This window comes from Palaemon carinicauda, chromosome 1 (genome assembly GCF_036898095.1).
Source record: "Palaemon carinicauda isolate YSFRI2023 chromosome 1, ASM3689809v2, whole genome shotgun sequence".
NCBI lineage: Eukaryota > Metazoa > Arthropoda > Malacostraca > Decapoda > Palaemonidae > Palaemon > Palaemon carinicauda.
In genome coordinates, this window is record NC_090725.1 from 81,582,184 (window position 1) to 81,596,314 (window position 14,131).

Here is a 14,131-nt window from a genome sequence, read left to right on the forward strand (position 1 = left end):
TTAAGAAAATAATAGGAAATATTTTATTTAGTGAAATAAACATAAAACAGAAGACAAGTTTTTTTTATATCCGATGTGGATAAAAAGACAAAGTAAAGAAAGATAGTCAAATCGCTAGAACATGCCTCGACCTTGAACCTGAATATTTTAAAAGTGGCCGCAAACTTATTTTTACGGCGTGAGCAATTAGGAACTCGGATATTCTTATTTACTGAAACAAATATAGAAAAGAAAAAAGAAGTATTAAACCTTATGTGGAGGAAAAGACAAAACAGTATAAGATAAACTTTGGAAGAGTCGTTCAGGTTCAGGTTCGGGGGTGAAGTATAGCCTTTACAACGGCGCCTCCAAAGTTTATCATTTTGTACTGTTTTGTCTTTTCTTCCACATCAGGTTTAATACTAATTTTTTCTTTTCTCTATTTGTTTCACTAAATAAAAATAATCCTATTATCTTCTTTAAGTATTCGTCGTATGGTTGTTGTAGCCCAATTACTTCATTCCGTTCTTTTCTATATTCCTGACAAAAAAAAAATATATAAAATCTTCCTCCTCATTTTCACAAAAATTACAGTTTACATTCCTCTCATTGTGTCTGTTTACAATATTTAGTTTTAACGTATTAGTTCTTGCTCTAAAAAACATCACTGAAGCAAATGTATTGTCATAAAGTAACTCTTCTTTAATTTCTTTCTTCCACGTTCTAGATATTTCTAAGCTCACTTTAGTTTCTATTTCTTCTTTCCACTTTTCAGTTCCTGGTTCCTTATTGCTCGATCCGCAAAATAAGTTTGCAGGCACTCTATCTCTTTATAGATAGGTGCAAAGCTTCTAAGCTTATTTTTATTATTGTTATTAAGTTTATATCACCTGTGCCTTAAATAAATTAATATTATAATGAGGTTCTCAATTTTTACTTTTATTCCCTTCTACCTTGAAATTGGATAGGATAACACCTTGCTATCATCAGTTTTGTCAACCTATTGTGGTAATCAGTTTGGACTTTTAAACTCTTCTTTTATATGCATTGCCCTACTTATAAATGCAGTCAGATCCCTGCTAGGATTTTTCAGCGTACCTAAACTTATTTATACATTCTTTAGCTGTCCTAATTTTGGGCATAAAAATAAATGTTCGGTAGTGTCTTCTTCCTCTTTGCACAAGTCACACAAATTGTCATCATATTTTCCCCTGAAATTTGCTTTTAAGTTGAGCATATTTAATCTTTCTTTCATCTCAAGGGATGCCTCACCCCTGAACCAGAACCAGAATTTCCAGAAAGTGCCCGCAAACTTATTTTGCGGCGTGAGCAGTTAGTAATCCGTAGTGCCGTATGTCTTTAATTTTGTGTTGACGAGACATTTTTACATAGTATGAAACAAATACATTCTGATAATTTTAGCATTTTTTCCTTATAAGCTTACCCTAGACCCTTCATGGGGAAGTAAATATTATATGAGAGATAAGTAAAGTAAGACAAGTAAAGATTTGGCAACACTTCAGAGATTACCCGCCAAAATACGGCATTGCATTATTGCTGTGAGACTGAAAGCGGCAAGGCGGGAAAACTCCGAAACTGTCTTGTTGATATTGTGTTCAGTCCCATTTATTACGGGCAGTTGTTCTAATTAAAGGGCACGATGGCATCTAAAACACGTGATTACGACCAGGAAAAGGGTTAGTATGTTTACCGAATATAGTTATTGGAAACAAATAGTGGTAAGTGTGTTTTTTATGTGTTTTAGTTATGCTTACCAAGTTTGACGCCTTCTACGAAAAGCCCCATACCATCATGATTTAATTGTCTTAGGTTTTATTTGTCTACCCACTTTTATTCCAAAGGTGTTATGCCTCTATAAGAATTGGGGTAGGCTACGGGGTTAACATTCAGTTGAAATTTGTGTTTTTCTATATGTTACTCTAAGGTAAGCCTTACAGTAGATCACTAGTTAGGACAACGGCATAAAGGAAATATTCCGATTTTGTTGTACAATGTTTTGGTAACGTTACTCTTCGAAAATACGTAGGTTATAACTTGTATGAGCCGGTCAGTCTAGGAAATAGGTTTTTAAATCCAAATTTATGGGGCTTTTGGGAAGCAAATAGGGATGAGACTGTCTTAGGGTACGGAGTTCTAAAGGGGTGGTCATAGGCAGCCTCCTGTGGGTAAGGGTAAGGCTTCTAGTTTAGTGTAGGTGGGGAATATTAGGTCAAGTGGTGATGAAATTATAGTTACGGACGGGATAACATTTCGACTGGGCATTTTCCAATAGGAAAAAGCTGTTTTTAGTAGGAAAGATTTTCCCATCCCTATATACAATAAAGTCCAAGTGCTGCTCATGTATTTTTTATTGTCAACTAGAATTTTATGTCCAAGTATATAACCTATCATCATTCACACAAATAGAATACGGGCATTATTTATCCCCCGATATTGAAGACATGAGGTTGTTACTTAAGTAGGTAAAACGTGGGTTTTGTATTCTTTTTGAACAGGTAACTTGTGACAAGCACTAAAAGTGGTAATTTTTTATTGTATTACAGGGTGGGATTTCGAACAGAAAATATATGTTTACTTATAGTAAATAACGTGATTTAACCGAATTTGATGTTCATTTCAATCGGAAACAAACAGATCAACCAATTCGGATAACTTTGAGTTCACTTCTCTTACGAATGTACTGCGAACGATAACATTAGCAACGTTACCAATAATACACAGTGTTACCAACGTTGACGTATGGTACACAGAGTTACCAACGGCACGCTGACATTACTAACGATAGTAATAATAGATATTTCCATACGTATTTTAAATAATTCCTACATATAAGTTTTACTGAATATATAAAAAGTACAAAAAGGGCACAGAACCTAACAAACCCACCTAACCTTGCCTAGTAGTATGACAGGTCACACAATAACATTTGATCTACATCGGACGTTGGCAGCACTGGTTGCTGTATTTTTTCATGACACAATCTTTGCAACGGCGCCTCCAAAGTTTATCCAGATATACTGTTTTGTCTTTTCCTCCGGTTATAATAATTTCAAGAAGGTAATGTATAGAGAAGAAAAGGCTTGTTTTATGTTTATATATCGATTCCCCAGTATGTTTTCCCCACCCAAAACCCCGTGTTCCCACTGGGGGTCCCCCATTATCGGAAGATATAGATGTATATATATTTCTGAAACTATTCATTTGCGACGGGAACGAGTGTCTTTTTTGAAGAGAGCGTAATTTTTTCTATAAGAAAAAGTAGTTGTTTTCCTAAGTTACATTGCCCTGTAATACACTACAATGAAACCCTAAAGGTCTGAATTTCTCTGAAGTACTTGGAGGAACTTCTATGGCAGGTGTCAAAATGAAAATTGTAGTAGCAAAATTTTTGTTTTAAGATCTGTAACTATGTTAATACTGGCTGCCAATAATAGGATGTGGGGTCCAAAATAGTAAACTGGAAGAGATCTATTTTATTATGTGAGTTCCGATGTTGAGTTCAGTTGCTGTGCAGAGGGATTTGCCTTTTCATCTCCTCAAATGTCTCAAATAATATTGGATAGACTAATTTAGGAAATGTGTGTCATTAAAGAACCCCTTGCTAATGGCAAGGCAGTATAAGTAAGGTTAAGTGCCACCTTATGTTAAAACATTTTTATGGTAAAGAGATACTTGAATTGCTAGCAAAATACATTAATTGTATATTATCCAACTGGTTAACTTACGTTTTATCCATGTCTGACCGTGAATTTTGGGTCAAACTATTTGTTTACTGTTCATTAGTTTTCTATCCCATCTAAAAACATGTTTTTCGGTAGTCATATAGAGAAAAATGTCAAAATAGCCAGCACTTGTCCCTATCTTATTGTGAATTCCAATTTCTTTATGAGATCCTATCATGTTCCGAGATCGAACGACATGAAAGATATCTGGGAAGACCAATTGATAGGGGTCGCATACTCTTGATTCCTATCACTTCCCTTCATGTGGGCTTAATAGTATAGTACCAAGTACAGGAAGCTCGAGTTGCAAATAAGATCCGTTCTTACGATGTGTCGTAAGTCATTTTGTTACTGAACTATTACAAACATTTGTCCCTTACATAGGATAGCTGGAGTACTCTCCCCGTATCCATGAGACAGATGGAAGAGATGATTAGTGTTAGCATGCTTCCTGCAGCCTCTCCTCCTTGGATGCAGATGCATACTTCTCACTTGCATCTCTGGGTTGACAAACAACATGTCTGATCGTCCCTAATCACATTTGTGCCAATCTCATTCTCCTCTCCTCAGAATTGAAGAGTTCCCATCGAAGGCAAGTATCAATGATTCATAAAGTTCTCTCTAAGGGAACAGCAGAGATAGGTAGCATCTTAGGGTGGTGGTTTTGCCTGTATCGGACGACGGGCCAGCTCAAAACTCTGTATGGGCTTTGTAAATTTACCGAGAGGAAATATCAACTCCATCTTAGCCTAAAGACCTGGCTCAAGGCTCAGCAATAGCCTTTTATGGCTGACACTGAAACAAGCTTTTCTCCCCGGAGGTAGGGTAAAAATTTGGCTATCGATGAGATAGAGGCTCCGAGAGGAGAAATATAACTCATACGAAACCAACCACAGAAGATAGCCTGCTTGGCTTGATACACGTTAGTTGAAAGTTTCCTGAGGCATCACAACATTTCTTAAGCTTTCTCAGCATTCTTACGTGATGAGGGTATTGCTGAGAGAAGATTCTGGATAACATCCACGAGTAAAGCCGTAGAGATTCCACCGAGCTTTGGAATATCTGGACATATGATTGGGGAGAGGTGAAACTTCTCTTGGAGTCTATCAGAAGTATTAGAAGGTATGGGTATCAATCTTCTTGGGGCTATTGGTTATATTGAGGTTGGGAGTCGACTGGTTCAACAGTTATTAGCCAGGACAGAAAAGATTAGATTTGTAGACCGTCCTAAGGATATTGGAAGGCGTCCTCGAACACTGCTTCTGGGTCTGGCACTGATGAGCAGTATATCATAAGGTTCTGATTTAGAGATGTTGCCAACAAGTCAACTGTCGGGAAATCTCACAAAGTCAGGTTCCTGTTTGAGGTTGCAGAGACCATTCTGAGCCTACAACTGTATCCCTCTGCTAAGCTTGTCCCCACAATGTTCTTGCCTGTCCAATTGCGGATTCATATACCCTCCAAGGAAGTTCCACTTGACTCTCCACCTCCATGGATCCTACAGTTCACAGATTATTTAATGAAGAGACTGTTAAACGGAATGAGAACAATCTTGCCAGATAACAGTTACTACATAAGCCTGAAAGGATAAATAGAATGTCTGTCCTTTCTCTTCTTTCTTCCCCTCCATGGGGTGCAGCAGTCATTCCTTTATATGCTGGACTATCTCCCTCGCATCCTCCCAAATGAGGGAAATGATGGAAGTAATGTATGTATACTTAGTTTTCATGATGAGTATACATTCAGACTACACATCCTTTCAGATGTAGGTTTTTCCATGACCACCTAGTAGGGCTTCTGGTAGGGACCCAGCCCAGTGCCTGCAGGATCTTCATGTTCTGGTAGTAAGGGTTGACAGGAGTCATCATTTCAGTTTCTTCTTAGGACTGGTGCATTGACATTTTCTGGGTTAATAATAGCTGGTGAAATTATAAGGACTTCTCCCTCCTAAGGAAGGTTGCTCCTTTTATCTGGTGGGTGGGGCCTACCTATTACTCAACAAGCAGTAGCCGTTTACCACTTTTAAAGTGTAAATAGTTGTTCCAGCTTCTCTGAAGTCATAATCCTATTAAAGGACAATCCTTTGTATATAATATAAATAACATAAATTTTGTGATTTTGCCATTTTCCCTGCTATATCTGATAAAAGTTTATGAATATACTTGAAGTGTGGTAAAAATCATAGGGTTATTTTCCATTGTTTGGGAAGAAAGTATTACTGAGAATTTTCTTTAACCAGAGTTTTGAATTTCTTTATTAATTGTAAGCATTGTGCTTTCATATTTAACTTGTATGTTGATGGAATAGTGAGAGAGGTGAATGCTCGAGTGCTTGGACGAGGATTGAAACTGATAGACGAGAATGATCATGAATTGGAGGTAAAACAGTTGTTGTTTGCGGATGATAGTGTACTGGTTGCAGACTTGGAAGAAAAGCTTGGCTGATTAGTGACAGAATTTGGAAGGGTATATGAGAGAAGGAAGTTGAGACGAGAGTTACTTGAGGAGGTGGATCAGTTTAAGTACGTGGGGTCTGCTGTTGCAGCAAGTGGTGGAGTGGAAGCAGCTGTACGTCGGAGAGTGAATGAAGGATGCAAAGTGTTGGGGGCAGTAAAGGGAGTGGTGAAGAATAGAGGGTTGGGCATGAATGTAGAGAGAGTTCTGTATGAGAAAGTGATTGTACCAACTCTGATGTATGGATCAGAGTTGTGGGGAATGAAAGTGACGGAGAGACAGAAATTGATTGTGTTTGAGATGAAGTGTCTGAGGAGTATGGCTGGTGTATCTTGAGTAGATAAGGTTAGGAACGAAGTAGTGAGGGTTGAGAACGTGTGTAAGAAACGAGTTAGCAGCTAGAGTGGATATAAATGTGTTGAGGTGGTTTGGCCATGTTGAGAGAATGGAAAGTGGCTATCTGCTAAAGAAGGTGGTGAATGCAAGAGTTGATGGGAGAAGTACAAGAGGAAGGCAAAGGTTTGGGTGGATGGATGGAGTGAAGAAATCTCTGGGTGATTGGAGGATAGATGTGAGAGAGGCAAGAGAGCGTGCTAGAAATAGGAATGAATGGCAAGCGATTGTGACACAGTTCTGGTAGGACCTGCTGCTTCCTCCGGTTGCCTTGGATGACTGCGGAGGTAGCAGCAGTATTGGAATCAGCGTTATGAAGCTTCATCTGTGGTGGATAACGGGGAAGGGTGGGCTGTGGTACCCTGGCAGTACCAGCCAAACTCGGTTGAGTCCCTTGTCAGGCTGGGAGGAGCGTAGAGGAAAGGCCCCCTTTTTTTATTTGTTTGATGTCGGCTACCCCCCAAAATTGGGGGAAGTGCCTTGGTATATGGATGGAAGGATATCTTTTGTAGAATTTGTGGTTGATTTTTTTTTTTTATTATTATTATTGACTGGGCCCAGAATCACAAATGTTAAACTTCAGCTATCCTGACTCCACAATTCTATTTACTGCTACCACTGTTGACATCTGGCTATGAATTTTACTGTCAAGAAAATTTTAGTTACTCTCTTGTTTGATTTCAGCTAATTTTTTTGAAATTTAATTTTTACTTTTCTTTGCAGAAGCTATTAAGCAGTTTTTGGCTGAATTTCACACTGTTGGTGATGATGGTCGTAAGCATTTCAAGTATGCCACTCAACTTATCGCCATTGCTCATCGAGAACAAGTTGGATTTACCATCGATGTAGATGATGTTGGTGTGTATAAATGTTTTTCTGTTCAGTCTGTATATAATAGTTTACTATTGTCTCATACATTTAACTAATTATTTCCATGAATAAATATTATCTATGTATAAAAGAAGCTATAAAGTGGAAGTGCCAGCTTGACAAACTCAAATCTTTCGACATTGTACCTTTCCTCCTTTAAATTAATTGCCAAACTACTAGCTGCTGAGAAAAGGCTGGATAGGCCACCCTGATAACATGGGTAAAGAATGCTTGAGATTTAAGTGGTCCAAGAGACTAAGATACCTCTAATTTTTTCATTTTCTTTCTTGGGAATCCTTAAGTCTGATGTTATGTAGGAAGCTTACTGTGCTATATACAGAAAACGTATTTACAGTCCGGCCTTTGTCTTTAAGGTTTCGTTAATCCACATTTATTTCTTTGTGGAGACAAAATTCTGAGTCCTTTATATGGGACTTTTTGCAACCAGAAAAAAATAAAAGGTGCCTAATTGGTATCTGTATAATAGGTTACTAGAAAACTCTACTGCTTGGCATTGTATTGTGCTGCTGCAAGGCAAGCTTCACTTTTGGTGGCAGTGTCAATAAGCTCTGTTCTCTTGCCGCTCTACGATCACAACTCGCTTACGACGTTTTACTTCCTGTGGTATCACCATTGAAAGCGTCGAGTCTGCTGTCTTCCTATGTATTGAGGCGGTCCTGTTCGAAGATCTAAGTCTTTCATCCTCTTGTTCATAGAAGTGGCTTGCCTTGCATGGCTAGGGGTCCTCGGTATCGCTCTCCTTCAAAGAATTCTCTGGGCTCGTCCTGGAATTCCTCTTATCACTTGTCCTGATCCTTTACAAACGTCCTCTTGAGTGTCCACAGCTCAGACTTTATTGGTTTGGCTGAATTGTCAGAACAGAATCAAGTCATTCAGTTCCAAGCAGTCATTGCAGAAGGCTAAAGACCTCATTGTCTCCTAATGCGTCTACGCCGTGCGTGTCAACATGTAGCACTGTATTGCAGCATACACAGGCTGATATGTCTACACTTCGCTATCCCTGCAAGTGCTGACGTCTCAGAACACAGTGCTATTTCAGTGCATGAATGTATTCCTCCGCGCAATGACTGATGTGATTTCACATACAGACAGTCCTCAACCAGCAAACACAATGTGTGTGAGATATTTTATACATATGACGAAGTGAAATGCACAGGGGGGGTCATCAAGGATAAAAGTAATTGGTTGTTCCACAGAAACCTCTTGAGGAGGATCTGCCATCACAGCTGGGAGGTTGGAAACCTCATTTTCAAGGTGATAATTGTTTTTGGACATTTATCTACCTCTATATCTAGCTCATTGTTATCCTATAATTAACTCCCAAAGTTAATCAAAGTTGAATAACATTTTTAAAATCTCTTAATAAAGTTTTCTGTTCCATAAACAAAAAAAGAAAAAAAAAAACTGGAAAATTGGTAAAACCAACTATAAATGCCAACTATACAACTAATACACCATTTGATTTGCATCATGTTGCCAAATCATCCATAAACGTTCACTATAACATCAACACTATATTCATAGAAATAAATGCATTATAATTAATATTTGAAAACTTGTGAAATTAGATCACAGAAAGTTACCCAGTAAACCAGTGGCATATTCGCTATCAGAAAAACTTTGAATGGCAACGACAGTTGTGCCTCAGCAGTGTCTCATGTAACTAACCATTGCTGGGTAGATTTCTGCTCTAAAACAGAACCAAAGCAGCACAGAAGCAAGAATGTGGTTTTACGCACATAGGCAGTAAGGTATTGGATACCCGTTAACTTATTAGTGTTAAATCGACCAGATCCTCAAAGACACCTCCTCTGGCACTTTTTTGCCTGAGGAAGTTTTACATTGATTCTGAGGCTCACTCAAACCCTTTACCTGATGTTGTTGATCTGGTACCCAGTGTACCAAGGGACAAGTTGGCCAATCTGCCTTCCACTTTCTCTGTTTCTGAAATACAAAATATGGAAGTTGCTGCCATGTCTGTCATTCAGGCCTGCTCTTGGCAGGATCACTGGCAGAAGCAGTGTCCTGTTTGGCAGTGATAGAAAATAGGAAAATGGACGTTGTTACTCAGTTCAAAGATCTATTGAGTTCGAGAGCCAAAGATCTGGAGTTTCTATTCCACCAGTTTCCCTGTGGGGCAACTGCATCCTCAAGAAGCATGATGCTGTTTTGATGAGGTGTACCAAACAGCTTTCCCCCAGAGATGCCCTGTGACTTCTCCACATTGTTTCCACTTCCAGAAGTAACTGCAGCTATTGGGAAGGCTAATCAGTCTTCCATTATAAGGAGAGCTGCGGCCCCAAGGATGCCCATCACCCAACACCCTCAGAGAAACTCTTCCTTCAAGCAGCCAATCCAACAGACATTTTTTTACCTCCTACGGACTCGCAGCAGCCCAGGAGGTAAGACCACCAATGCACCATTTGACCAAGAGGACACCCCTCCAGAAGAGTTGAGACTGTAGAGCCATTTGGACAGGTGGTAGTTCTTCAGGGCAGCTCACTGGAGGGTGAAAATTATCTGTTCAGGGTATCAAGTTCCATTTTTAGACTGCAAACCCCTGCTAGCTTGGAACTCTGATAGTTAGACCATTCTATACAGAAGACACTTCAAGAGGAAAGTGTTCCAGATGTTGGCCAAAGGGGCCATAGAAGAGGCCTTAGATGGCTCTCCAGGCTTATTCAGCAACCCCTTTCTGTTAGATAGCTGACTGGGGGTTGGAGACCCATCATAGACCTGTCCCCAAGATGGAGACCCTAACCACAGTTCTTCAGGCCATAGGGAGAATGACTTTTTCCAGACCGTAGACCTAGTAAGACTCGTACTTTCAAGTTCCCATTCACCTCGGAATAAGAGAGTACCAGAAGTTCCCTTTCAGAGACGAGCTCTTACATTTGAACACTTGAAGGTTCTGTGCTTCTGCCTCTCCACAGATCCTCAGGATCTTTGCCCTTGTCTTACCCTGGGCTCATGCCACAGTCATCAAGCTCCTTCAGTATCTGGACGACTGGCTTCTTCTAACAGTCTTAAGCCTTGCTTGACTTCTGGAGGGAGTTGGAGACTCAGTTGAACCCACAGAAGTCCAGTCTCTTCACTCAATGTATCAGATATATAGGCATGGAGATTGACTCGGCCCAAGCCAGAGCGTTTCCATCTGCCGACTGGGTGATTAGATTCAATAAGATTTAGGCAAGTAGTAAAACTGATTCTAGTGTACACTTAGCAAAAGTTTCTTGGACATTGCCTCATTGGAGAAACTGGTCCCCTTTGGGAGGATTTATCTTCACTTGGCACAGTAGGCTCTGAAGAGCCAATCGTCACAATGTTACGGTGACATTTCTGGCAGTGGCTGAGACAGAAGAACCTTCTGGCAGTGGCTGAGACAGAAGAACCTGGAAACTGGCACACCTTTACAGGTTCTATCCCCCAGAGTTCCTTCTATTCTCCGATGCCTCTCGCCAAAGGGGCCGCTCATCTTCGAAGGGAGCAGATTTCAGGTATGTGGTTACTGTACTGCATATCAATTAATTAGAAATGAAAGTGGTGTATCTAGCGCTACTCCACTTCTCAGCGACTTGAAGGTCAATCTTTGGTGTTGATGAGCAACAACTCCACAGTGGTGACCTACATCACCAAGCAAGGAGAGACTGTATCCCACTTGCTGTGCCAGCTAGCAGTGGGAATCCACCATTGGGAACAAGTCATTGCAGTATCTCTCAGCGGGATTCATTTCCGGGAAGAGGATTGTCATTGCGGACCATCTGAGGTCCGCTTCACACAAGCGTTTGAAACCGTGCGGTCTATAAATCAATGTAGCTCAACGAGGCCCTTCACATGCTGCAGGAGATAACTGTACAGCAGAATATCCAGATGGTAGTGGTTTCCAATCATGCGGTAGAATACTTGAGAAGTTTATGGCGTCCTTCAGACGACAGGTTTTCCCCCGCGTGGTAGCAGTGACTTGGCTGTTGCAGAGGGTGGGCGTTCCTCTTCTACTGCTATTTTTCAGTGATTGATATGGATTGTTTTATTATTATCATAACACACTGTCCTAAAGGTACACTAAATATAAAAAGATTGTGATTATATGAGTGATTGGTTTCTTTTTCTGATTTTACGTAAGATAAACTATCCAATCTTTTAATAGCGATCGACAGAGAGATAGAGAGAGAGGATCGATCAGTGTTTTGCGATACAGTCTTGTGTAAAGAAATTAAGATTGCTGCTGAAATGATACTGATTATTATTATTATAATTTTGTGGGTCTACCATTTACAAAGCTTTTTAGCATCCTGTTTATTATATACACAAAGACCACTTTCTTCTTCACGTCTTTCATCTTGAACAAACGCCAACAGACTAGTATTCTGTTCCCTGATGCATACGAACCGCTCTGGAAACAACCGCTCTTTTGAAGACATGCTCTTTTATGTGTGGGAATCTGCCACACAGTTTCAAACCGCTTGTGTGAAGCCAGCCTGAGTCGACCAGGGACATTTGGTTCCAAATGGTCTTTGCTTCCTCTTGTGATGAAGAGTCCTGTGACTGGGGTTCCCTGACACTAGACTTGTTTGCTACTCACCTTGATACCAAACTCCCGGTGTATTGCTCCCCAGTTCTGAACCCAGCAGCGGGAATGCAAGACGCCATCCAGTACCCATGAGACGGACTGAACTTCTATACCTTTCCTCCGTTTTTTCTGATTTGTCAGGTGATGAACAGAACACACTTGTCCCAAAGTCAGAGTAACACTAGTAGCCTGAAAGTGGCCACAGGTGGAGTGGTATCCAGACCTCCTGTATCTTCTTGCAGAATGACCAAACCATACGTTTAAAAGTTCCATGAAAGAGTCCACTGCATATCTCTATGGGTGGAGGTTATCCCAGCATCTCCGAAAGTGATTTCAAGGAAGGGATGGAATAGAAAGTTAGTAACATTTAGAGGTTGTCCAGTTGGCACTTTTCCTTGATGGCTTGTGTATTCAGATTTAGGTCGGAAATAACGAGTTCTAAAGTTAGAATTTACTTTATGTATTTTCTGTGATTAAATTCCATCTTTAGTAATTAAAGTACTGCAACTTTATTTTGTTTTACACAGCTGAATTTGATTCGGATATGGCTGAGGCAATAGTTGAAAATAACAGACGTTACAGTGCTCTCTTCTCGGAAGTGGTATATGAAATGTTGCCCGACTATAAACAGAGAGAGGTAAGTAAAACTCCTAATAGGGAGTTCATTTGAATATGATTTTATTTGTAGAAATGCATTTATACCATCATAAAGCCCTCTTAAAATTTATTTTATCTGGTTAATGATTTTGATGTCATTATCATGCTGTGTTGCCTTTTCTTTGAATGAGAAGTATTTAATGTTTAGTTGAGCATTGTTGACACTTCAAGATCCCATCATATTTTCATTTGAATCAGGTTGTGGGTAAAGTTTTTAGTTTTTTCCCCTTTGGTGACCTAGAGTTTTGAACTTTTTTCATGCGTAATTGATGATATGCAGAAAATATATTGACAGAAACGCTATAGTTTTGTGATAGAATGTAACTGTTGACTTGCTTATATCATGATAGACATAAGGCCCTTAACTAATCAGATAAGATATTTCCAGAGTTTTTATTCCATCATTTAAATTTGATGGCTTCCCAAGCACTTCAGTGCACTGTAAGCATTGCTAAAGGACTGTTTCAGGTTTTCATAGTCCCTAACTGCCCCCCCCCCCACTTTACCCATGATCCTGTTTATTTTCTTCCATCATCGTGTTTAACCACTTCTAGCTTTTACTTCATAGTACAAATGGTATTTCCCCTCAAGTAGCAGTGTCATTAAATGGCCTCCCTATTCCCAAGTGCCTTACAAGCCAAATTCCAAATATTCATCAAGACATGGGTTTAGATGCTTTTTACAATCGATTATATTACAACAACCTTCTTGTGTGTTCTGATTTATCTTTGTACAGGTAGTTGTCGACTTACGATTGAGATAGGGACCGAGAAACGGGTTGTCGTTAGTTGGTTTGGACATGTGTTGAACTTTGAAAGTAAAGTTTCCGTTGCTTTATTATGCTGCGTCACAATTCGGCAGTCATCTAAGTCATACTTTATCAATATTTTCTTATTATATTTCATTACTTCATTTTATTGTTTCATAAGAGACCTTATGCTCTATTAAAGCATTTTTGTAATTTATTTTTCTAATTAGCAAGTATTTTTTAATTTCAGAAGGATTTTAACAATCGACAATTACCAACTTTTTATTTTGTTTTGTCTACCTTTGGTTGAGATCAGCTGATCCGAAGGTCCTGCTATTGTATCGAGAGAATGCGACTTACATATTTTTTAATTAATTTCTTAATTTATTTGAAATATCTTCATGATGAATATTACATCAACACCAGTATGTTAAATAATATCATAGTTTCATATAGTTCGTTTATAGTCATCATTATTAGTTATCATACGAATACTTTCTTACTTTCTCTGCGTGTGTGCGCACGTACTGATAGTTCAATTTTAAAGCTCCTTACAGTATTTAATTTTTATTTCATTATTAAGCCTTTGTATTTCATTAGACATTGTGGTTTATTAAAACATGTTTGTATTCAATTTTTCAATTCCAGGAGCATTTCAATAATCAACAATTACTTATGTTTTAATTTTTGTAGGCAT

General features: G+C 39.2%; 1 protein-coding gene across 1 annotated transcript in view; it reads left to right on the forward strand.

Moving 5' to 3' along the window:
• The first annotated feature begins 1,505 nt into the window (after positions 1–1,505).
• Positions 1,506–14,131, forward strand: part of Mcm7 (minichromosome maintenance 7) — a 49,445-nt gene continuing 36,819 nt past the window's right edge. Inside the window, exons 1-3 of the mRNA XM_068382307.1 lie at positions 1,506–1,676; positions 7,292–7,426; positions 12,557–12,666. Of these exons, the coding sequence (XP_068238408.1) occupies positions 1,640–1,676; positions 7,292–7,426; positions 12,557–12,666 (282 nt within the window). The 5' untranslated portion in view covers positions 1,506–1,639. The remainder of the gene's footprint in view (positions 1,677–7,291; positions 7,427–12,556; positions 12,667–14,131) is intronic.